Source organism: Rhinatrema bivittatum, chromosome 1 (genome assembly GCF_901001135.1).
Source record: "Rhinatrema bivittatum chromosome 1, aRhiBiv1.1, whole genome shotgun sequence".
Taxonomy (NCBI): domain Eukaryota; kingdom Metazoa; phylum Chordata; class Amphibia; order Gymnophiona; family Rhinatrematidae; genus Rhinatrema; species Rhinatrema bivittatum.
In genome coordinates, this window is record NC_042615.1 from 240,653,398 (window position 1) to 240,679,277 (window position 25,880).

Consider the following 25,880-nt stretch of genomic DNA (forward strand, 5'->3'; position numbering starts at 1 on the left):
GCTCATCAGAATAAAGATGGTATTGATAAAGGAAATCAAAGCACCAAGCAAATTAGTATACAGAGAGAAGAGAAGAGGGCCCAGGCAAGACCCTGAGGCACACCAGTTGATGGCAGAGTGGCAGAAGGGAAGATTCGCCAGAGGACACAGTAAAAGTGTGATGGGAAACGTAAGAAAAGAACTAAGACAGGACAGAATACTGAAATCCAAGTAAGGACAGAGTATCAAGAAATAGGTGGTAATCAATCACAGGAAATAAAGAGGGGCCTGCAACCTCCCCAGTACCTGGCCAGGTGCCCAAGGAATGCAGTGTCAGAGCAGCTCAGGCCCAAGGCAGACTGTAGTAACATACAGAATCCATCACCGAGGCAGCTGGCAAAAGTATGCAGATAGGCTGCAACCTCCCCAGTACTTGGCCGGCTTCTCAAGGAGCATGGGGTTGGAGCAGCTCATGCTCGAGGTAGGTGATGGTGACTTATGGAATCAACCACTGAGGCAGCTGGGAGAAGAATGCAAATAGCAACCTCCCCAGTATTGGACAACAGCTTATATAAAACCTCTGCCTTCCTCCAACACACATGTCCTCTGGCACAGGAACTGGGATCTCAGCCATGCTCTCTACAATCCAGTCAAAATACCATCCCAGGCTTTGACTCAGGTGCCAACCGTGGCTTGGGGGCCCCTCTACTACCTAGGGCAAGCACAAAGATCCTACTGTTAACTGAAGGGGGTGGAGAAAAACTTCTCCTTAGCACCCCACTCAGGTACTGCCTGGATGAGGAAAGTGGATCTGGAATAGCAGTGGAGAGGATTTGGAGCATTGCAGTGATCTTTTATATAAGCCACCTCTTCCTTCACCTTAACTCTGAAGAGATTCTCTCCAGTGCAAGGCAAGTCAGCGAGTCTTTCCTGGATATCTGGTCGGAGGTCTAAAGCCTGCAGCCAGGCGAGTCTGTGGGCATCAATACCTACCTCAGTGCTGTCCCAAAAACATCAAAGGTCAATCTGACCATGTGTTTTCCATATTCCAGACCATTGTCTACTAGTGATACAAAGTCATCACGTTGCTTCTGAGGAAGCTGCTCTGCTGCTTTCACTTTCTTCAGAATGTCCCGCAATTACTGGAACATGAATAGCTTATAGGACAGTGGTTCTCAACCTTTTTTCTGTCATGACACACCTGACAGATGATGCTCACATGCATGACACATTGCACACTACTTTTAACATCTATACTAAAAAAATAAAAAAATCTAGATATTTTATTGTTGAAAATGATGCAGGAGAAAGATAACATTCTCTTTACTTTCAATAACTGCTTATAAAATATCTATTAAATGTTATTTCATTCACAAAAATTGTAATCTTTGCTTACTGCATCAATGAGAAATCTGGGACTGATATGCATATTCAGCACACAGTTTTTCAGTACAGACAAATACTCATGCATTTCACTGTCAACCTAAGAAAGTTCTGACCTCCTCTGGAGTTTATACAGAGCAGAGTTAGGAAATTTCCCCTTTCAACTCACCGTACAAGACATATATTTCTGATATCCCCTCAGTAATAGTACTTCAAAATCCCTTCCCTGCCAGCCACTTTGTGAAACAACATTAAAACCTGCTAAAAAGGAATTTAGAAATTATATAGCATACCAGCCTTACCATAAGAGTACTAACACCCAGGACTTGAACAGCAACAACCTTACCTATGAAAAAGCAAGACTGCAAATGCAGAAACCAGTACACTTACTATTGGAAAAACAATGAAAGCCATGCTCTAGATCCCTACACAGAATCTACATCCTAGTTAGCAGAATCCCTCACCTATGTCAACATGCAGTATGCAGACGCACTCTTATCTAATACAGAATAAAAGACCATAAATTATAAACAAGCAGAGAAAAACTGGAACGCCAAGGAATGAGGGGGAAGGGGAAGTGCGGTAGCGATAGCAGGGCAGGATACAACATGTCTGTAACATTTCTGGCTTGGATTGGTGGTGGCAGTGTTTGCCAGGGTTGAGGGAAAAGCAGCAACAGGGAACGGTGATGAAGAATTTTAAGTTCCAGTGCCTTACTCTGCACTCTCCTCAAGCAGCAAGCACATGTGGCTGTTATAGAAAGCATAGGCTTGCTATGTCAAATTTTTAGTGACACACCTTCCACCCCATGGTGACACACTGATTGAGAACCACTGTTATAGGATATGATGAAGGCACTGAGCATAGGTCCCTGAAGCACCTTTCTCCCAAAAGAGACCAAAATACAATCATCCCTCTCCGGGGACACCAAGAAGAGGGTCCTGGATTCTCTAGACCTTCTTAAGAACAGATTTGACTACTACAGATTGGTGCACCAGCAGACTCTTTTCAAATTCGGGAGCCTTCTGGAGCCAGTATATCATACCAACCAACTTATTTACTGAAATCCCATAAAAAGGGCTCTCCACAAACTGGACCATGTCCAACATATTGGTTCTGGACTTATCCTTCTTCTGCAAAGTAAATGGAATGGCTTCCATCATTCTCTGGACAAAGACGAAGGAGAAAACCTCAGCTGGAGACTGTCTCCACCCCTGTGGAGGAGACAGTGTGGCGGGAAAGACCTGCTGACTCTTTCTGATTAGGGAAGACTTCAGATCCATATCCGCACGCCCAGGAATATTTTAAATCAGAGCTTGACTGGTAGGCCAGTGCAAGGAATTAGATTTCACCCAGCTAGCAGACAAGGCTTCAGATACTGAGGGGAGAAGTTTTCTGTTGGGACCTAGACCCTGATGAATTTTTGTGTCACAGGAAACTTCCTCCCCCAATGGACTAAAAATTACCACTGGTACAGGGACTTCCAATCATTATACCCCTTCGGTAACAAATATCATTGCTAATCCATTGGCTGTAAGGATTCTAGTATTGACTGGACATCGGTCTGCAAGGACATCAATACCTTCAATGCCAGGGCACCAATGTTCCACATTGCTCTAAGGCGTGCTGGATATTCCTATATACCTCCTCCTCCTCAAAGACTGCCAATGCCAATTCAGTCTGGGAGGCAGTAGGGTGAGGCCACATCCTTGTGGGATACTAAAAGTTTATCAGTGGCTGACACCTGGACCGTTGGAAACTGGTGTTATTCCTGGGATTGAACTGAGAATGAATTTTCCTCACCAGAGAAACGCTCCCAGCATCAAAAGAAACTAATGCCGATGCTTCTTAACGTTCACCCAGTACGCACACTTGGCGGCAGGACTGACAAAGCTGGATCCTTGCTTTCTTTGGGTGGGAAGGGACAACTACCTATCCCTCTGGTCCTTTCTGGTGTTTGATGGTTAGAGGGATTGAAATATTCCTGATGCGTTGCCAGAGGTCAATGCAGCTCCTGGGTCCTTCAATGTTGATGCTTCTGATGCAAATATTGATGGGCTGAACTTACAGACCCTGAAATACTTTTCCATGAGGTCAAGCTGGGATTGATACCCTCTAGGGATCATGGTTGCACAGAGGAGACATCCCTGGACATTGTGGTTGGCTCCCAGGTAGAAGACACATCTATCATGGGGTTTTGTGATAGAAATGCCCTTTCACACTGGGGGCACCTACTGAAGGCGCTGGCATTCTTCTCTGAAAGGATAACATGTGAAAAACAAGTGCAGCAAAATCAAATGACTCAATAACAAATCTGCAATCAATGCACCGGTACTGGTGCACCAAGTGGCTGCCAAAAAACTTAGAAAATGACCAAAATTCCTACCAGGTAGCAAGAATAGGATGCTACAATAGACAAATTCTGCAACTCTGGGAAGCCCGAAGTTCCTTCACAGTAGGAGAGAGAAAAATCCACAACTTGTGGGCTCCAGGGAAAAGATAAGACTGAAGGGGACTCCGCATGGATGCATGACAATATAGCAGGACTGGCCAACTTTGGTCCTCGAGAGCCACAAACAAGTCAGGTTTTCAAAACATCCACATTGAATATGCATGAGATAGATTTGCATGTACTGCCTCCACTGTATGCAACTCTATCTCATGCATATTCATAGTGGGATATCCTGAAAACCTGGCCCTGTGTGTGGCTCTCGAGGACCGGAGTTGGCCTACCCCTGTAATATAGAATGCTGCACGTGCTCAGTAGGCATGCTCAAAGTCTAGAAATTCTTTTTGTCAAATTTACATGCTAGACTCCATTTATGATGTCAGCCAAGTATAAGGACTGGCATCCTGGTTCCCATTAACCATTACTCAGCTTAGGGGGATCTTCCAGCTGTCAGCTATATAAGTTTAATGTTCTATTTATGGTTATCAACCTTATTACCCTCCATCCACTCCATTAAGATTATTTCCTAGTTTTGATTGCATGTAGCTATCACTCGCTCTCTCATAGTTGGAATGTACCCAGTATATGCTAGAAGATAACACTTCCCCTATTATATCCGAGAATGTACCACAGCCTGCCACAAAACTTCATCGTTGTTGACCGTGCCTCTGTTCCCTGGAAACTTGACACAGATGTACTAACCCTCTGTACAAGTTGACTTTGTCTTCTTCCCTTGGGGCCCCTCCTACTGCAGTAGTTCTCAACCTTTCATGACTATCATACCTCTTTCAAAGCGATGTCTTATATACCCCCAGAACTGTAAAATTTCAAAATTCACAGTAATTGTTATTCAATTAATATTTAAATGCTAAATAAGCAGCACATACGCATAAAATACTAACCTGCTAAATTCATGCAGTCTAACAAGAGTGACACTGTACCATGGAGCCACTGGTGCAGAGGTAAACCTTTATGTCTAGTTTAAATAATGAATACAACTCCTTAAGTTCTCAATTATTCTGTATTGTATGTGCAGTTTTATTTGTATTTAAAATTGTAAGAACTGGCATATAGAATTGGCTGTATTCTTGTAAAATTTGTTCTTAATGTAGTATGTTATGCCTAAAATACACAATATATTATTTATTGGGCATATTTTTTGTATATGGGAGATGTGAGGTGGATATGGTGGTGTCCATTTAAAATATTCCCTTCCCCATTTCCCTGAAGTGAGCAATGTAAACTTCCCATCCCCTCTGCCATAACTCTTCTTTCCCTGAGCGTAAGACTGGTGTCATTTTTGTCAGGAAGAGGTAATAAAGCACCTGAAGAAATATACCCTCCTGTTTTTCTCTGCTTTTGGCTGTTGAAGGATTTTTTTCCCCCTTATTCTCTACTCTTATCTGTCTTCTAACTTGCAGGCCGATGCAGAAAGGTGCATTCAGCCAAACACATCTTTCTGTGCTCACTTCAATGCGCGCTTTCTGCGGGCAAAATTTGCTGCCAATGCAGCAAGGAGTTTTGTGCGTAAAAAGCACGCGTTCCAAACAGGAGTATTGCTTAATGCCCTCGCGTGAAAATCCCATGCAAATGAGGGTATTAAGCATTACCCCCAATGCAGAGAAATTGCATCTGACCAGCCCATCTTTTTTTTAGCACCAGAAACTTTTTTAGCACCAGAAACCTCTGGTTAGAGCTAGAGTAAGTTTCCGGCGCTATAAAAAAAAATGTTTAAAGCAAAAAAAAATATATATATAAAATCTCTCTGGGTAAGTGCCGAACACACCTTTCTATGTGCACTTCAAGGTGCATTTTCTGTGGACAAAACTTGCTGCCAATGAGCAAGTAGTTTTGCATGCAAAAAACATGCATTTCCAAATGGGAGTACTGTTTAGTGCCCTCACATAGAAATCCCATGCAAATGAGGGCAACAGGCACTTACCAGCACAAGTATGATTATCCAGGTAAGTGGCCTGCAGCCACTGCCATTTAAACAGATAAATATGGCAAGAAGCAGCCGTCACATAGCCGTACATGACTTACCCATGTAAGTCCAGTACTTACATGGGTATCTGGCACAGTTAAAAAAAACTTGGCGTTAAAATATGTACTGTAAACCAGCGCACATTTTATTATGTGCCAAGATTATTGCAATTGGCCAGTTGGTTCCAGGTTCTCCTTTCTTATATGCTTGTCTCTTCCTATCTTCATTCATCACTCTCTCAAACTATCTCCCTCAGTACCAATACTTAACATTTTCTCCCTTCCTTCTCTTGCCCTTCATGAAGTTATGAGGATGCAGCAGCCTCAGGATAGGAAATACAGCTCTTTTACTGTCCTCTGTGCTGCCTTCTGCCTCTGCTTGCCTCGCCTGCTCCCCAGCTGCTGTGAGACTAGGAGATGCCAAAGTATTCAAGGAAGCAGGAGGAAGTACAGATCAATGGACCACCCAATAGCAACGAAGTTGGCTTCTCCCTTCAACAAATGGCAAGTGTTGTTCCCTGCAGTGTAGGCTCCCTTTTCTCATGTGGCAGCCAGTGGCTTGTGTGTATATCCCCCCCTAAGAGGCTTCCAAGTACCTTCGGGGTACAAGTGCTCTTGGCTGAGAACCACTGTTCTACTAAGTGATTAAGTATACCCGAGCTCCACCCCTTCCCCATTCCCTTTACTTACTGCACTATGCATTTTTACCATGGCCCTCTGTGTCTATCCCAGTATGCTTCAATTCTATCAGTTTGTTATACCTCTACTGGCAGCTACAACCCTTTCAGTAAATAAGTGCTTCCTTATATTTTCTCTAAATCTTACTCTCTCCAATTTCATCATGACTTTGTTCTTGAATTTATTTTTTTTATGAAAAGTAGTGTAGTTATGAAAAATACTCCCCTTGTACTTTAGTGGAAAAATGAGAAAGAAAGGATCTTTTCCGGCCTAGTACCCAAACTCTGGAACTCTCTTCTTATGGAGGCTCGCCTAGTACTTATTTGGCATTCAGAAGACTCGAGACCTGGCATTGTAAGGGTCTCTTCAGAGATTAGTTATCCACTATGTTATGAATTTCAAATGTTAGTACTGGAGGCTTTAATGTTCCTCCTTGGTTTTGTTTATAGATATTGTCACTATGTGCTTAATATGTGTATTTGGCATTTCATTAATCTTATTTGCTTTTCATATTTGTTTTATGTTTAATAATTTTACATGTAACAGTAAAATTATGCCAGATAAAGGCTAAAGTGGCCCATCTATTCTGCTCAGATGTGACTGACCCTCTTTGGTAGATGTGCAATTAAAATTCCCAATCTAACATGCTTATGTGTTTTCATATGTGCTTTTATTGCTGTAATCTCTTTCATAGTCAATGAAATAAGGAGAATATCAACTTTGAGTAAATAGTATTATGGCGTTAATATTTCTTTTTGTTTATAGATATTGTTGCTAAGTGTTTTACTTTTTATATATGTATTAAGCATCTTATTAATCTTATTTGCTTTTCTTATTTTTTGTTTAATAATTCTGCTTGTTATGGTATTAACTTATTTCGCTGTTTACAGACATTGTCACTATATTTTTAAATGTTTGTGTTTGTACTTGGCATTTTATTAATCTTATTTACTTTTTTATCTTTAATAATTCTTAGTGTTTGGGTATTTGCCAGGTTCATGTGACCTGGTTTGGCCTCTGTTGGAAACAGGATGCTGGGCTTGATGGACCCTTGGTCTGACCCAGCAGGGCAATTTCTTATGTTCTTAATTCTGCTTATTTTATGATGCAATAGTATTGTTATTGCTGAGTTGTACACTGCCTTGAGCGATCTTTTAGAAAGGTGGCTTACAAATCAAAGAAATAGTGAAGCCTGCCAAATATTTAAAAGTTACTATCATATTCAACCCCCCTCAGCCTCCCGGCAAATATATTTTGAGTTTCCTATGCATAGTTTGTGATGCAGGCCATTTCTGGCAAGCTTTCTCAGAACTGCCTCCATTCTCTCAAGGCCCTTATGAAGTTATGGTCTCCAGACCCAAAGTCAGCATTCAAAGGGGCTGATGCAATAAATCTGTGTGAAAAACGGGCGCTCAGTGTTGGCAGCAGGCACCTAGGAGAGGTGGCTGTCAGCGGGTTAGGAAAACGGATGCTCAATTTTACGAGCATCTGTTTCCCTAACCTGATCGCCGACACACTTTTTTTTTTTTTTTTTTTTTAACCTTTTGGCTCCTCCAACTTAATATCTCCACGACATTAAGTTGGAGGATGTACAGGAAAGCAGTATTTTCTGCTTTTCTGTATACTTTTTTGCGCTGCTTAGAAATTAACGCCTGCTCTGGGCAGGCATTAATTTCTGAGCGGAAAAATGTGCAGGTCAGGAGCACAAATTTTTGGGATCTGGGGAGAATAGCTAATAGCCTCATCAACATGCATTTGAATGTGATGAGCACTATTAGTTTCGCAGGGGGCTGGACATGCGTTTTGGACGCACTAATCCTCTTAGGGGTAGATTTTTAAAAGGATGCGTATGGGCCTTCATGTGCACGAGCTACTCGGTGCGTGCACATGTACACCTGATTGTATAATTTGCGCGCGCAAGGGGGTGCACAATTGTGCACCTTATGAGCGCCGAGCCACGCTGCCTTCCCCCCCAGGCCCTTCCAAAATTGAAGCAGCCTGTGAGGGAACTCCCCTTCCCCCTAGCCTGACCTTCCCACTCCTTCCCCTAATTTCCCCCCCCCCCCCCGTCCTGTGTCTTACCTTTTGCACCTGCCGACACGCAATCCTCTGACACAGCGGCAATGGCCACTCTGTCAGAGGCCTTTGGCCCCGCTACCGCCCCTTTAGTAAAGCCCCGAGACATACATGCGTCCCCGGGCCTTTTTAAAATAGGCCTGGCGCGCGTAACCTTTTGAACATCCGGCCCTTATAGCATAAGGGGCTGTGGATGCACGTCCAACCATGGGTTAAACAGTGCACTTGGCTGAGCACGCTGTTTTGCATCGGCCCCATTGTGGAGTCTGACAAATGACCCATACAAGTGCAATATTACTTCCTTTTTTATACTGGTGATTACTCATTATGCACTTGAGAATACCATTAGCTTTCCCTGCTGCTTTATTACATCAACCTGCAACCATCAGATAGTTACTCTTAGATCCTTTTCCTGTTTGACAGTTGACAAAGTTTGTCTTCCTACAGCAACTTATAAGTGTCCAATGGATTTTTGCACCTCAGATACAAAATTGTACAGTTTTTGCACTGAAGTACAGTTTCAAAGCCCTTGAACATGCTTCCATTTTATGACCTTTTTTATTTACTCACTGCACCCAATATTTACCCTGTTAAAGATTTTTGTGTCCACTGCCAATGTTGCTAATAAAAATATTGAAAAAACAGCTAGTTAGACTTGATGTTATCACAAACAATTGGATAGCAATGTGCTATAATGTTTCTGTTGTTTTGATCCAGCAGTTTCCTCCTGCTCCTACTGACTGCCAGCTCAGTCGAAATCATGGCTGCGTTCTTGTGCCAGAATCTTTATTCAAAACTACCCAGGCATTTTTTAAACTGGTAATTATAATTCAGTTTCTAACAAGGCTGCAGGGAAGCACATAAAAAAAAGTTTTAAATGGTGGCTTTGAAATAAGTGGTTTTAATTGAGGAAAAAAATTACTAATTGTCTTGGTATACTTTTGAACACTGGGCAGTACTGAGTGAGAAATTTTCTTTTAAGATAATCAAAAATGCCAAGCGGCAAACTGTGGATGTTAAAAGCAAACTACGCATTAAAACAAGTTTTTCCTTGTCAATAATGTAACAATTTTCTGTTTTAACATTGCATTGCTATTTAACCTCATAGGGCTGGCAGTACAGAACAGTAATTAAAGCACAGAGTACAAAAAATTGAGAATTTGACTTCATCACTCTATTAAAAACTCACTATAGAACCATGAGCAAATCTCTTAAAGAACCACCACTAATTTAGACTACAACTGTCCTCAAGACTGTATAAAGAAAAATGATTATGTACTCAAACAATATTTTCTCTTTTTGAGAATAAAATAACAAAACAATCTAGCTAACAAGGAGAGCTTGTTTACTCATAAGCCAATGTTCATATGTATCGTGAAGCTTCATTCATCTGGATTTAGAAAAAGCTTCCAGTAGAAGGATACTGACTTCAGCAAATAACGTTCAAAATCATGGCTCAGATAAAAATCAAATAAATCCCTTCTGTGGGATTTTGGGCCATTCCCAGTTCTGCTTTGTATAATATATTATAAGCTTCCTTGGAATATGGATAAGCCTCATCGAAGCTTTCCAGGTATAGTCATTCTCCTGTCATTATTAACATCCCATGGAAACGGGAAGAAAGAATACCCTGAGAATATTCTGACCGTGATATCCATTCAAACAGAGGACAAGAAGCTAGAAACATTTTTCCCAGTCTTCAGACACCACACTATTTCACTTAAATATGCACAAAAACATGTAAGCAGCTCAACTTCATACGAATCAATGGAAGATTTAAAAGAAGAACATTTTCCATTTACTGTGCATAAAACATTTTGAATGAAACAAAAAATTGCTGTACAGGAGCAAAGGAAGTGCTTTTGTGCTGGTCAGAAAACAAAACAAAAAAAAGGTTTAGTGCACAATGTGCATTTTAGCAGGAATCAGCAGAAGAAAGCCTGCTGTGTGGTTCACAGTAAATGTGGGGTTTCAGGAGGCCAAATGCCCGGTGAATTGTTAGATATTAGTACCTTGCTGACACCAAAAAGGTTACCAGCTGAATTTTACAGACTAGGCAAGATGCTTTTTTACACCTGTAAAACATAAAAAGTTCACAGCATTGCTTGCAACAGGGGCAGAAAACTGCCAACCAGGTCTCCTAAAAACTAGCATTTGTCATGGGGCACTTGTCACTAGCCTTGGTTGGAAGAGAGGCATTGCAACAGGCCCAAGCAAGAAGAGAAATGCCACTGCTTTGGAGGGCCTGAGCAACCCACTGTGTAAGCCGTGCACTTGCACAGGGCAGTGGACTGGAGGGGGCGACAACCTGGGGGCCACAGTCAGCCCCAAGATGAAGACAAAGCAGCTGACGCTGCCACCACCAGACCTCAATCCACCAGGAGGCCAAGATCAGGAAGAGACTGCTGCCAAGCTGGCAGTCCCAAACCTGCCAGGTGGCAAGAAGATGGCAATTCACAACTCACTGTGCGGCGGAGAGAAAGAAGCTGTGGAGTTGAGAGGAAGGAGTTGTGGGGTCACCTGGCGGTCCCAACCTGTCGTGTGGCCAAGAGGAAGGAGTTGCGGGGTTGCCCAATGGTCCCAACCTGCTGTGCGACCAAGAGGAAGGAGGTACAGGGTCACCCAGCAGTCTCAACCTGCCACACAGCTGAGAGAAAAGAGCTGCGGGGCTACCCAGCGGTCCCAACCTGCCAGGCAGCCAGAAGAAAAGAAGCCGCAAGGCGATTCCCAACCTGTCCCGTGGCAGAATTGAAGAAAGGAGGGCCCATGGCTACCGAGAAAGTCCTTGGTGTGTGTATGAGCAGGAGGGAACCTGTGTGTGAGCATGTTTTTGTGTGTGTGAAAGGGAGCATGCACATGTGTGTGTGTGTGAGCATGTGTGTGAGAGGGGGTGTGTGTGAGCATGTGTGTGTGAGGGTGCATGCGTGTGAGAGAGGGAGCACTGAGACAAGTGAAGAGACCAAGCTTTAGAGAAGATAGAGTAAAAGGTCTAAACAGTTCTTTTTGATCAATAAATTCTGCAGTTTATTTCAGAAAAGGTTGTGGGATCCAAGCATAGGTTGTTCTCTGAATGAGTGGGAGCCCAGGCTTGCCACTGCTCTTCATGTGTCTGAGCATGTGTGAGATGGATCGTGTGTGTCTAAGCATGAATGTGTGAAAGGGATCGTGTGCGTGTCTGAGCATGTGTATGTGAGAGAGGGAGCATGTGTGTGTGTGTCTGAGCATGTAAATGTGAGAGTGGTTCTTGTGTGTATGTGTATGTAAGAAGGAGCCCATATGTGTGTGAGAGGAAGCGTGTGCATGAGAGAATGTATATGTGTGTGTATGTACAGATATCTATATCTATGAGAGAAGGCGGAGAAAGCTTGTACATCCCTCTCCCATTAATCTACGACAATCCCAGGGTGACTGGAAATAAAAAAATTCTCAGGTATGGACAGCATGAATCTTATTAGTTTTAATTTTGGGGTGTTAATTGATGTCAGCTGTTTTGAAATATTTTATTGGTATTTGGGCAATTTGAAAAATTATTTTTATTAGTATGCTTATACTATTATGATTTATGTATTTCTTATATTTCTAAATTTTGTTTAATGGCTGAGGATTGGTGATGGTTCTGTTTTTCCATTGTTGTTGTTTCCAGTTCAGTTTTTGCCTACATGTTTCTATTTGTAATTTACAGCTTCTTTTTTCTGTATTTGGTGAGGGTCAGCCTATTTTATTTTATTTAAATGTTTATAATCTGCTTTTCGGCACTTCAAAGTATATATCAAAGCAGATTACATTCAGGTACTAGTGTTCTGCATTTGTGACTGAGGAGAGGTATTCTGCTAGCATTAGGAATCTATAGCAGCTTGGTTTGTTCTGTTTTCCTAATAGGTGTATTGATGTTTTAGGGCTTAGTGTAATATTTGCAGTGTAGCCTTTTCATTGATAGGATTCTTACTTTTTAAGTGCTAGCAGTTAGTGCTGTTTTGGTATGGAAGGCTTATTATATTTTAATTGTAATTTATTCATGGCTTTATGAGGATCAAGCCCAGACCCAACACGTGTTACTGTAGTCCTAATGTCATATGGGTTTCAAATTACTTTTTCTGGAGGGTTTTCTGGTTGGCACCATAGCAGTGTATGTAAATATATACGTTGTGAATTTTTTACCTCAGAAGACTGTACTTTGAATATTCTTTTTCTTGTAAAGTCTATTATAAATGCATAATTCTTAACTGTGTGTGTGTGGAGAGAGTGGGGGTGGCCTAATATTCTTGCACTGGCCATAGGTTCCAGGGGAGGGGGTGAAGACACGGATGTGCAGGGGGGAGGGAGTGACATGTTTTGTTTTTTTAAGTTTAGGTTGCTGGAAGGAAATGGGCTTTTTTTTGTGAGCCCAAGACAGAGACTGAAGGGGTAGGAGGGCAGCACAATAATTTTTGCACAGGGCAACAAAAAAGCTAGCACCTGCCCTGGCCACTGTGTAGCATCCAGGCAAGAATAAGTCATCAGCACTGTGGAGGGCCCAAACCCAAGAGCAGTGGCAGCCACTGTTGCAGAGAGCCCAGGACCAAGAGGAACTGCCACAGCTGTAAAGGGTCTGGGCAGAGCTGCATTAACTGTAGTAGGATCAGGGCAAGCCACTGCAACCTGGGGCTGCCCCATGCAAGCAAAGAAGAAAGGCTAGAAGGAAGGGAGAAGAGAGACTCGAGTGGAGAAGGGAAAATAAAGCAAATCAAAATTCTCCCAAATAAATAAAACAAAAACCCAAGTAAAAAAAAAAAAAAAAATCCAACAATGACACAACAAAAAAGCAAGAGCAAAAAAAGAACAAACATTAAAAATGAAATCTGAAATATAGACAAACAAAAAAGAGCAACACCCCTAAGTCTAAAATAGAGAAGGAAAAAAAAGGATAAAATAAAGTTACAAGGAAAACTAAATGTTTGCTTTGGCTCTTAAAAAATTGTGGCTGGTGCCCAAGTTTTCTAAATATTTTTCCATCCTGGTTTATATCTACTTCTTACATCCCTTACAGCACTGTACATAAGGATTCATTATTTCCACACTTAACCTAGAGAACTTCATCCACAGGATCCCAACCACCCTTACACATTCCGGGTGTTCTTCCTTACACAAGGGCATTAAGACAGAACCCTGGAAACTTAGTCTCATTAGTCAATATGTGCTGTGCGTGATGCAAAAAAAGGGTTATGAGTTACCTAAGTACATTTGCTAATAAAATTGAGAAACTACAGTGCCTTGTAATAGTTTTCATACCCTTGTAGATTTTTCACATTCTGTCTAGAAAAGACATCAAAATGCATTAAAGTAGGTTTCATGAATTACACAGCATACTCTACACATTCATTAGGAAGGAATTATAGTAACATTCCAAAAGTAGTTACTGTATTTTTCAGTGTATAAGCCATAGTTTTTTCAGTGGTTTCAGTGACTGCGACATATATACCGGTGCTGTTAACCTCGCTGTACAAACAAGTGTCTTAACAAAAGGTGTGACTTATACAAAGGTGCGACTTATTTACCAACTTTTTCGTCAAAATGGCAATTTATAGGGGGTGCGACTTATACACCAAAAAATATGGTAACACTATTAAAATCACAGTTTTAATCGCATAAATCTTCACACCCCTTGTCATGGTAAACCCAAATTAACTCTGGTTCAAAAATTGCCTTAACAACCACTACTATTACTATTTATCACATCTATGGCACTACTACTACACAGTGCTATACAAAACACATAAGAGAGAGTCACAGCAGAGTTTACAATCTAATCAAGACAAACATAGAAGGCAAAAAGACTTTGGAAAACGTATTTATTAAGAAAATGTTTAAAACCAATATCTGGGATTAAGATTAAACAAGGCCCATAATAAATTAAAGAGCCCACCTGTATCTAATCATAGTAGCTGAGCTAATTCAAATATTCTTGGATGAAGGATCAAGTTGTTTCCATTTTATGAACTGAATTTGAAGCAAAGATCAAAACATATCTAACAAGGAGCTGCTGAAAGAACATTATTCAAAGGTACAGATTGGGGGAGGATTATAAAGAACATTTCAGTGCATTTGAACATCCATTGGGTACTGTCACGTCCATCACTGTAAAGTGGAAACAGTTTGGTGACACCAAGCCAATACCGCAATCAGGCTGTCCCTCCAAAATCAGATGCCATGGCTTATGGAAACTGCTGCTGAAGGTCTTTGTGAGGCCTAAGATTACTTTAAAAGAAATATAGAGGTCTCTGTCTGAGATTCGGGAAAATGTGGACTGTTCAACAATTTCAAGATTACTGTACAAATATGGCCTTATGGGAGGTGGCAAGAAGAAAATCAGTGCTGAAGAAAAGTCATATGATGTGCCACATAGATTTTGTACAGAAAAATAAGGGAGTACTTATGCATGTTGGAAAAGGTTTTATAGTGTGATGAGACCTTTTGGTCTCAGTGCTGTGATATATGTGACATAAAACAAATGCAGCACATCACTTTGCTAACACCATCCCTGCACTAAAGCATGGTGGTGACATTATGTTGTTGGGATGTTTAGCTGCAATGGGGGTAGGGAGGCTTGTGAAGATTAAGGGAAAGATGGATGGTGCAGATTACAGGTAGATCCTACAGGAAAATCTCTTCCAGTGTGCCAGAGCTGGGACTAGGGAGAAAATTCACCCTTCAGCAGGACAATGATTCTAAGCACAAAGCAAAAGCAACAATGAAGTGGCTCAGCAAGAATAAAGTGAATGTCCTCAAGTGGCCCAGTCAAAGCCCCAAATCTGAATCCAATAGAAAATCTGTGGCAAGACTTGAAAACTGCAGTCCTCAGATGATCACCAGACAACCTGAAAGAGCTTGAGCTCTTGCGACAAAAAGAATGAGTAAAAATTGCACTATTCTGCTACGCAAAGTTGGTAGACACTTCTCCTAAGTTACTCATGGCTGTTATTGCTGCAAAAGGGGTTTCCACCAAGTACTGGCCAAGGGAGTGAGGACTTATGCATTTAAGACTTTTTGATTCTTTATTATTTTGAGAATATTTCTATAATTGCTCTTTCAAGATGAAATTGTAGAGTATGTTGTGTGGATCAGTGAAACAAACTCCTGTTTCATTACATTTTGATTTGTATTTTTTAGACAGAATATGAAAAATAAACAAAGGAGTGAAGACTTATATAAGGCACTGTATGTAGTAGGCAAAGTTCAGGTCTCAATAAATTCCGGGTATTAGGTCACCATGGTGCTAGAAATTTTGCCATGGCACCGGCGATTTTTATGCCCTGCTCCAATTTCAAGTACTGCTGTAGCCACTGCTGGAACCACTGCTCATTTCTGGCTAGCATTATGCAGTTCTCATGGGAGTTCAGACACCGCAGTGCCTGAACTCCCATGCTGATCTCAGTCTCACTACACCAGTGCAGAAGTATAGCTTAAATTTACTGAGAGCCACAGTGTCAACAAGATAAGAATAATGGTTCTGGCAGTGGCAGCCAGTAAAGTGAGGGGGAGAGGAATCTGGATGTGTAGCTGGCTTAAGCCAGCTGTGGATCTGGGAGTTACTAGTGACTGGCTGGTGACTGGAGGAGAAAGGATGACTTGCAGTATGACTTGGTAGATAGGGACCCAGATGTCTGGCTGGGGAACAGAGGGAAAGGGAATGAGACAGTGTGGGGAGACTGAGACTGGTGAGGAACTATGCATGCTGCTGACAAGCTTGTGGCAGGCTAGCAAAACCTGATTTAACTAAGCAGCTTTTTATTCCCATAGACACAGAATGGGAGAACAGCAATGGTAAATCAGACCCTAAAGAAGCTGTGGAAATCCTCGGTGGGGGATCTATTGGCTGAGAGCTCTCTCAGCCTCATCCCTCACTCCTTCCTCTTTAACTTTTTCAACTTCTATGGCAAGGGGAAGTCAAGAGAGCTATAAGCCACTGATTCCTAAGTTTTTGAAGTGGCTCCTAGATCCAAAGAATATCTGTCAAGGCTGTGCTAGTAGTTAGTCTACTAATATTCAATCAAGATATAGCAGTCAAAATACTGCCATTGTAGCAGTGTAGTATGCCAATATTACATGCATTTTTTTAATATACCTGTTGTCTTTGGAATTCATAATGCCAAGGTTGTGTACTGTGCTTGAACAGACAAGCAGTGCATATCATGTTACAGGCAAAGTGAGGAATGTGAACACTATCCATTGAATTGTTCTGTTACTGTTCACATTACTCAACTTCTCATGTAGGGCTAGATGTACTTATTTTTCCAATAGACTCATGGGAAAAACTCTCTAGTAAATCAGGTTTTAACCTGTAACTAAATATGCATCTGGTGGTTGATATTCAGCATGATTTATCTGGCTAAGTAGTTAGCTGGATATCTAGTGGGTAGTATATAGACAGATCGGGATAGCACTAGGTATCAGGTCAACTTAGCCGGATAAGAGCCTGCTCAATGGCAGATCTAAACTTAGCCAAGTAAGACTTATCCGGCTAAGTGGTGATTTTTATGAGAATTTTCAGCAGCATAGCCGAGCTGCTGAATATCCCATGTAAGTTAGCCAGACAAGCCTTATCTGGCTAACTTACTTATCTGTGTTTTTTTAATATCTACCTCATACAGTGCATTCAGAAAGTATTTAGACCACTTCACTTTTTCCACATTTTGTTACATTACAGCCTTATTCTAAAATGAGTATGTATTTTTTCCCTCCTCAATCTACACACAATACCCCATAATGACAAATGTATATATAAGGTCCCACAGTTGACAGTGCATGTCAGAGCAAAACCAAAGCCATGAAGTCATAGGAATTATCTGTAGACCTCTGGGACAAGATTGTGTTGAGGCACAGATCTGGGGAAAGGTACAAAAAAATTGCTGCAGCATTGAAGGTCCTGAAGAAAACAGTGGCCTCCATCATTCTTAAATGGAAGACATTCAGAATCACCAGGACTCTTCCTAGAGCTAGCCACCCGCCCAAACTGAGCAATCGGGAGAGAAGGGCCTTGGTCTGGAGAGGTGACCACGAAACTGATGGTCACTCTGATAGAGCTTCAGAGTTCTGGTGTAGAAATTGAAGAACCTTCCAGAAGGACAATTATCTCTGCAGCACTCCACCAATAAGCCCTTTATGGTAGAGTAACAAAAGTTACTGCTCAGTAAAAGGCACATGACAGCCCGCTTGGAGTTTGCCAAAAGGCTATTAAAGGACGTTCAGAGTATGAGAAACAAGATTCTCTGGTCTGATGAAACCAAAATTGAACTCTTTGGCTGAATGTAAAGTGTCATTTCTGGAAGAAACCAGGTACCACCCATCACCTAGCAAATACCATCGCTATGGTGAAGAATGGTGGTGGCAGAATCATGCTATGGGGATATATATTTCAGCTGCAGGAACTGGGAGACTAGTCAGGATGGAGGGAAAGATAAACAGAGCAAAGTACAGAGAGATCCTTGATGAAACCCTGCTCCAGAGCACCCTGGACCTCAGACTGGGGCAAGGATACAGCTTCCAACAGGTCAACGACCCTAAGTGGCCACAAGACAACCCAGTGGCTTCGGCACAAGTCTGTGAATGTCCGTGAATGACCCAGCCAGAGCTCGGACTTGAACCCAATTGAACATCTCTGGAGAGACCAGAAAATAGGTGTGAATCGATGATCCCCATTCAACTGGATAGAGATTGAGAGGATCTGTAGAGAAGAATGGGAGATAATCCCCAAATCCAGGTGTGCCAAGACTGTAGCATCATACCTAAGAAGACTTAAATGCATATTATCCTTTTTAGAATAAGGCTGTAATGTAACAAAATGTGGAAAACGTGAAGGGGTCTGAATACTTTCTGAATGCACTGTATCTCTAGAAACGGTGGTGTATATACAGTATATGTGTATGAAAAACCAGAGTAAAGCAGTGAATGTAAGTAAAAACAGAATGGGATAAAAGCATTATAGACTTTTTTTTTTTTACTGGCAATTCCCTACTGCCCCTTGGGGCTTCAGCTCAATCAGAAACAGGGCTGGGATCTGACACCATAAGCTTTCATTCACAATTACCAGAGGATTTTCTTCCTGTTTTATTTATTTTATTTATTTAGTTATTGCAGTGACACACCTCAGACAGGGATCATGTATCAGGGCCCCTTGCAGAACCCTACACCGGTCCTAAATCTAGTCACTAGATGTCGACTTTATAAGATAACTTATGACTCCCAACCCCCTGGGGCAATAAACCTCTACAGTACCCACAGTAAACCCAAGAAGCAAAAGATCTGAGCAGGAATCAAATCCAGGTCCTCTACTTGACAGTTCAAAGCAATGCCACTGAATCTACTCAGGTATGCATATTATACATGCAAACATAAGCTTTAGGGGAGGCCAAAGTGGTTTTAAAAAGAAAGCTCTACAATCGCTGGCAGGAAAAGTGTCACTGACCATTTATAACTAACTTATGTATGGGAAACTATAATCAATAATTAAAAATAGGTGAATAATGTTCAATTTTTGAGGGATGTTAACTGATAAACAAAAAGATTTTGAACTACATTTCCAGAACTAGGGCAAATCTGGGCGCCAAGTCAACTAAAATTCAGAACTTGGCACCTGCCGACAGGCACAGGAGCCAGGGCCATTAGTGGGTGGGTGGGGGAGGTTGCAGGCACAGAGGCCACTCGGTGGGAGAAAGGCATCAGAGGCATAGGGCTGAAAAAGCAACAGCGCATAACTCCTGTAGCTGGAAAGAGGAGCAGCCACTGGGGTGGAGAAGAATAATGGCAGCCCTGAGCTGGGAGGGAAAGAACTATAAAACAAGTTTAAAAAAAACCAACAATGAAGATTTCCCCTTCCCACTTATACATTTTGGCTAGCACCTACATTTTCTAAAATTTTTCACCCCTAAACCTTTTTGAATTTTGGACAAGGGTAAGGATGAAAAACATTTTAAAAACTTGGGTGCAGTCACAAATTTTAGGAACCAGGGCAAAAAATTATTTTTCCTTGTCACCATTTTTTTTCCTCATATTTTTTTGTTCTGTTTTTCAGATTTGTTTTTCTTTGTCTTTTTGCTTTGCTGTTTTTAGATGTTATTGTCTATTTGATTGTATTTATTTTTTTTTTAACATTTTTGTTACTCCCCCATCTCTGAAGCCTCTCTTCTGTGGGTACGGGGAACAGTAACAATGCACTAAAAAATTCAGGACACTTTCTTTACTCATGTGCTAAAAATGACATTTCCTGATGCAAGCTAATTGCATGTAAATTACTAGAGCATTAAAAAAAAGAGCACTATCACAAAACTGAAAAGGCTTATTAGACATAGGCATGAAGTGACAAAGGTGCTTCTCTTTGGTGTAGGCACGTTTTGTAGCAGAACTGTCACCAGTGTGCAATGTTCACTGTACATAAAACTCTTTTTGTTGCTTCATGCTTCTCTGGATTTGTCTCATTTTAATACATAAGGTCCACCATCCTTTCATTATGCTCATGCAGCTCCTGCCTGGCCAATAGTTCTACTGCCAATGTTCGCACAGGTCTTACGTACCGAGAAATGAATCTAATCTGGAGATGCATAAGGCAATAGTGATAGACAGTTGTACATTCAGTGAATGCTTCACAATGGTGACAATTCTGCTGCAAGAAGTACCTGCTCCAAACAGCTTAGAGATTTGCACACATAATTCTGCATCTCTGGGTTGAGGATCCAAACATGGGTACCCCAGTATTTAGCCTTGTCTAGGCTTGGAAATGTAACGTTTATTCTAATACTAGCCCAGAAATGTGAGTTAAGTGTACTGTGCTGTGCCAGTGGACCTGGGGTTCCCCGGTGGGAGTGTCTACCCCAAACTTGAAAGACCTGAGTCCAGGACACCCGCACCCAGGAACTCCAGGTCGCAATCATGCTGGCACAGCTCTATGGACTAATACTAGCCCTGGTAATGTAAGTTAACTGTACTCCACTTCTGACCCAGAAGTTAAATTTCCAGCATTAAAAAACACAAGTTAAGTTTTGTAGATTTTAACATACTTCCCTGCATTGGGGGCTCATTAACACTGGATTTTCATGGAGATACACTAATTTGTGTGCACATTTTTATTCATGTTTGTGCTTATATTTTTTGTGCATTAAAATTCTTATTAAATCATGAGTAAAGTTAAATGTGCAAAATATGTGCTCAGCCTAGTGCGCCCCCCCCCCCCAGTCAGCAGCAGAGGCTCCTCTCTGGTCTCTCCTTCAAATCGTCTCCTGCTGGACCCAGACCTGTTGGAGCAGCAATTCCTCACAAGTGGTGGCAGTGGTGCTCCTCCCATCAAGTCCAGGCCAGCAGTAAATTCATCTTGGCTAAAAATGGATGGCCATTTTGTTTTATATTGGAATATCATCAATATATTATCCCACTTTAAGCTCCCTGAAATAAAATTCACTTTATGGTCTTATGTAACTAAATATTTTGTAAACATGCAAAGTAACAGAAAAGTAAAATAACTTTTAGTTCACTAGGCATATGCTAAATGAGACTTAGGGCTTAGTTCATCCCAAGTCATTTTGGCCTCGAGAACAAATATTGGAAAAAAACCCCAGCTATCAATTGCTAAAAAAGCAGACATTTTCTTCTGCTCGAGGCTAGCATAATTGAGCCAGAGTGCTACTGCTGTACAGCTCCCATTACAACTTAGGGAATGATTTTGGCATATTAAAATTTTATTATACTTGCGCAAGGGTGGGAAATTCCTAGAAACTTACAAATTGGTGCATTAAAGTGTTTAGATCCTGACAATATCGTTTACTTTGTTCCTATTTCCCTCTACATCTACCATTAAAGTTTGGGTTGGTGGTAGTTCTCCTTTAGCTTCTCTGTACTCATTTATATTCTATATGAAAATTCAATAGTGGAAACATTCAGGCTGATACAGTACAGTGCGCTCCAGCAGAGCGCACTGTTAACCCGCGATTGGACGCGCATTTTGGACATGCTAGCTTTACCCCTTATTCAGTAAGGGGTAATAGCGCGCCCAAAACGCGCGTTCCACCCCCCGAACCTAATAGCGCCCGCAACATGCAAATGTATGTTGATGGCCCAATTAGGTATTCCCGCGCAATACAGAAAGTAAAATGTGCAGCCAAGTCACACATATTACTTTCAGAAATTAGCGCCTACCTTTGGGTAGGCGCTAATTTTTCCGGGCACCGGAAAGTGCACAGAAAAGCAGTAAAAACTGCTTTTCTGTGCACCCTCCGATTTAATATCATGGCAATATTAAGTCGGAGTTCCCGAAAGTTAAAAAAAAAATTTGAAATAGGCCCGCAGCTCAAAAACCAGATGCTCAATTTTGCCGGCGTCCGGTTTCCAAACCCATGGCTGTCAATGGGCTCGAGAACCGACGCCGGCAAAATTCAGCATCGGCTGTCAAACCTGCTGACAGTCGCTGCTCCTGTCAAAAAAGAGGCGCTAGGGACGCGCTAGTGTCCCTGGCACCTCTTTTTACCGCTGGGCCTAATTTAAATAAATTAAAATACTGTATCGCGCGCACAGGAGAGTGGCCTGTGCGCTCACCCGCTCTCCCGCGATTTTACTGTATCGGCCCGATTGTAATTAAGAGGCTGGTGAATTAACTTGTGGTCAACTCCGCAGGAATGGCCTGATACTGTGAAAAGTTTCTCTCATACTTATTTACATAAAATGCAAATAAGCGGATTGGACAAATTCTTGAAGGAAAAGTCCATAAACAGATTATTATTCAGGTAGACTTGGGAAAGATAGCATTTTTCTCTAGGAATGAGATACAAGAAATATATCAACTATTGAGCATCTGCTGGGGTACCTGCGACCCAGCCTGGCCACTGTTGGAGACAGGATGATGGGTTCGATGGACCTTGATATGACCCAGCATGGCACTTATGTTCTTAATTTTCTTGTGATAAAGTCCTCCCCCCCCCCCCCCCAACCCCAAAGAAGGCATTGTTTCACAGAAAATTGCCCCTTTGCATGATCCTCCATGTGTAATTCTGCTATACCAAATTTTGTATGATTCTTCAGCTTATTAGCAATTTTGCATAGTTTTTGTGAATGGCTTTGCGAATGCAAAATTACAACCAGAAAAATTACAACTAGCGTATGCTAGAATTCACAAAGGTTATTTTTCCACATGAAATCATGTTTGTGAGGCCATTCGCAGATTAGTACATTGGCATCCATGTGATTTATCTGTAAAAGCAAAGTATGTATTGATAGGGCATTATATAAGCCACAAGTGTGTCTGTGTTATATTTGCTCATTTGGATTTTTTGGAGTTAATTATTCACCTGGTTCTGAAACATAAAATGGAATTTTGGGAAACACTGTTTGATTGGTTCATCATAGTGAGAAACCATCAAACTGCAGCACCACAATTATAAAGGCAAGTCATTGTAAATCTTTGCATTAATTAGTTCTGTTAATGAACTCAGGCTTCTACAAGCCTTTGACAAAGAATCTAAAAGAAAACATTATGAACACCACGGATCCCTTTTAAATAATATAGCTCATTAATCCATATATTGCTGTGGTACGCTTTGCAGGGTATTGAAGTCATGGTCATTTGTCTCAGGCATGTACTTGGGCAACAGTTACGTCTTGCTGCACCCTTTTGCTTTACAAAGAATTAAGTACACCATATTTTATATCCCACTTTACCTGGATTTCTTCTTGCCTACCTCTGATAAAACCTTTGCAACACAGGTAATTAGCATAATCACATCCAATGTTAATCTGTCTACCTCAATGTGTGTTTACCTGGTTCCCCCTCCCCAGATAGCTCTCTATGCATAACTGGTATTGGTATTTTGGGATTCTTCTGATGCTGGGTAAAACACTAATAATGTATTCTAGCTTGACATCAGTAGAATCCCTCAATATGAATACAGGACTATTATGCATAGCAGAACATGATTGACCCCCCACCCCATGTAAGGTTCCAAGAGTATTAACAAAGTGAGCCTTATTTATCAGAAATGTGGGATGCACCTCTAACAAACAAGACACAAATTTGGCAGCAACAAACGCTGTGCAACTGACCAATACTTGCACTGGAAAAAAATTCTATAAATGACTGTCCTATAGATTTAAAAAATATATTCACATAGGACAATCAAAGTGCACAAGCAAAAGGACCAAACTCTGATGTGCGTTTTGCTGTCACTCCTGGGAGTATGCCATAAAACGAGTGTACAGTTTTGGCAGGATTATTGAGAATGTTGATCTGTGGGTCACTTCTGCATTGGAGACCAATAGCCGTTTTCATTTTCAGGACTGTAACTTGGGTCTTCAGATTTTTACCCTTAAGTTAGAATTTTTAATTGTTACAATGGGAACCCCCACCCAAAAAAAAACAAAACCCCAGAAAAAGAAACCTAACCTTAACGTGTAATATGCCCTTTTATTAATCAGCAAAGGGGCAGCAAAAATCACTCCTAGAATGATAAAGAGCCCCCTTATTCATGCCGAAAGCTACGTGTGCCTCTCCCTGTACCAAAGCTTGGAGACCCTTCAACAACTGAATCACAATCTGAATCCTAATCCGAAGTAGAACGGGCATCCTCCACCCTAACTCCGCTCAGGAACCAGGGGGCAGCAGTGCGAGCCTCCAGGCCCACAGCTAGGACACGGCCGCAGCCTCTGCTGCCGCCATTACCCCTCTACGGCCTCAGCAGTTTCTCCACGAACAGAAGCCACGGGTTAGGAGTATGGCCGAAGCGGCTTCTCCCACCTCCAACCACCGCAAACTGGAAGCTGCGCAACACGCCGCCCGGGCCCTGATCTCAAGAAAGGGGGAGGGGGAATCACTTTACTTTTCTTTTTTTTTTTTTTTGCTTCTTTCAGTGTTTATTAACTCTCGTTTCTGACTGGAAACTCACCTTTCTGGCAGTGAATGGTGTATACACTACTACTATTGTCGCTCCCTGCCACAGAACTCTCCGTGGCAGAGGCTTTCTGATTTAAACTCTCCACTAGCTGCGGGATGATTGCTCCCTCCGACTCCATGTTTGAACGCTGCTAACGTTCGGCCGGCGAGGGAGGGAGAACACACCCGCGCGCACGCGCACCAAACGAGGGAACAGCGCGCACACCCGCGGCTCTACCCCCCCCCCCCGCTTTCCTTTCGCCGATTCCCACGACAACACGCGCGAGGTGATGACGTCAATTACTCCCCGCCCAACGTTTTCAGGGGCCATCTTGAAGTTGGTTTAGTTTCTTTTTTAGGCTGGTGGAGGGGTAAGAGGTTTACGTTTAGGCCAAAGGCTTTTTTAAATCGGAGGGGTTTGCAAGTGGTAAATGTACTATGAAAAACAATGTCAATGTAAAAACAATCATACAAATAAGAAGGATTTAATAAAAACGTTGAAAATTTCAAATGCACAAAAGTCGCAATAAAAATGTTTGCTCTAAAACCGATTTTTGCCGCAATGGTGCTTCTCCATTGTCGTGCGCACAAAACAGCTGCACATGCTGGTGACGTCACTGACAGCGCTATGTCCAAACTAATCGCATCTTCTAATGATTCCCAGCGTTTTTTGTATTGTGGCGTACCCGGCACAGGGTTCACATCGTCGTGGTATACCATCACAGTCATAATCTTCTCTTCCTTCTCCTCCCACTTCTGACATTATCACATGCCCTCTCCCTCTAACCCCTGGTATTATCACTTTCCTTCACCCCACCCCTGGCACCATCACATTCTCCCATCCCTCTTCCTTCCATCCCCCTGGCATCATCATCCTAACTTCCCTTCTCTCCTGCCCACCCATCATCACCTTCTTTCCCTCTCCCTCCACACACCTAGTATTATCACCTTCTTTTCCTTTCCCCTGGTATCATCACCCTCCCTCTCCCTCCACTTTTCTGACATCATGACCAACTTTCTTTCCCTCTCCCTTCATTCTTCTGGCTCACCACCACCACCACTTTCCTTCTTTCTCCACCCATATGGCATCATTACTACCTTCTTTTCTCTCTCCCTCCAATCTTCTGACATCATCACCTTCTCTTCCCATCTGTCTTGATATCATCACCTGCTTTCCTTCCCACTGCCCAAATTCTCTCCCTTCACACACTGGCATCATCACCACCTTCTCCATCCAGCCCCTGGCATTATCACCACTCACTTCCCTCTTTCTCCACCCTTCTGGTGTTATCACGTTCTCTCCCCTGGCATCAATACTATCTTCCCTCTCCCTCCATCCCTTGGCATCATCACCTCCTTCATCTTCCATCCTCCTAGAATCATCACTTTCTCTTCCCTTCCTTTTCTACCCTTCTGGCATCAACACCACCATCTCTTCCTCTCTCCTGT

The 25,880-nt window shown here is 42.0% G+C and overlaps 1 protein-coding gene across 3 annotated transcripts in view; it reads right to left on the reverse strand.

Moving 5' to 3' along the window:
• The window catches only part of KRCC1 (lysine rich coiled-coil 1), a 160,083-nt gene extending 135,481 nt beyond the window's left edge, over positions 1 to 24,602 (reverse strand). The window contains exon 1 of one of the 3 annotated variants that reach the window (XM_029593019.1): positions 24,445 to 24,602. In XM_029593019.1, the coding sequence (XP_029448879.1) occupies positions 24,445 to 24,571 (127 nt within the window). In that variant the 5' untranslated portion in view covers positions 24,572 to 24,602. The remainder of the gene's footprint in view (positions 1 to 24,444) is intronic. The other 2 variants (XM_029593013.1, XM_029593028.1) reach the window with 2 other exon arrangements.
• Between the last annotated feature and the right edge of the window lie 1,278 nt (positions 24,603 to 25,880).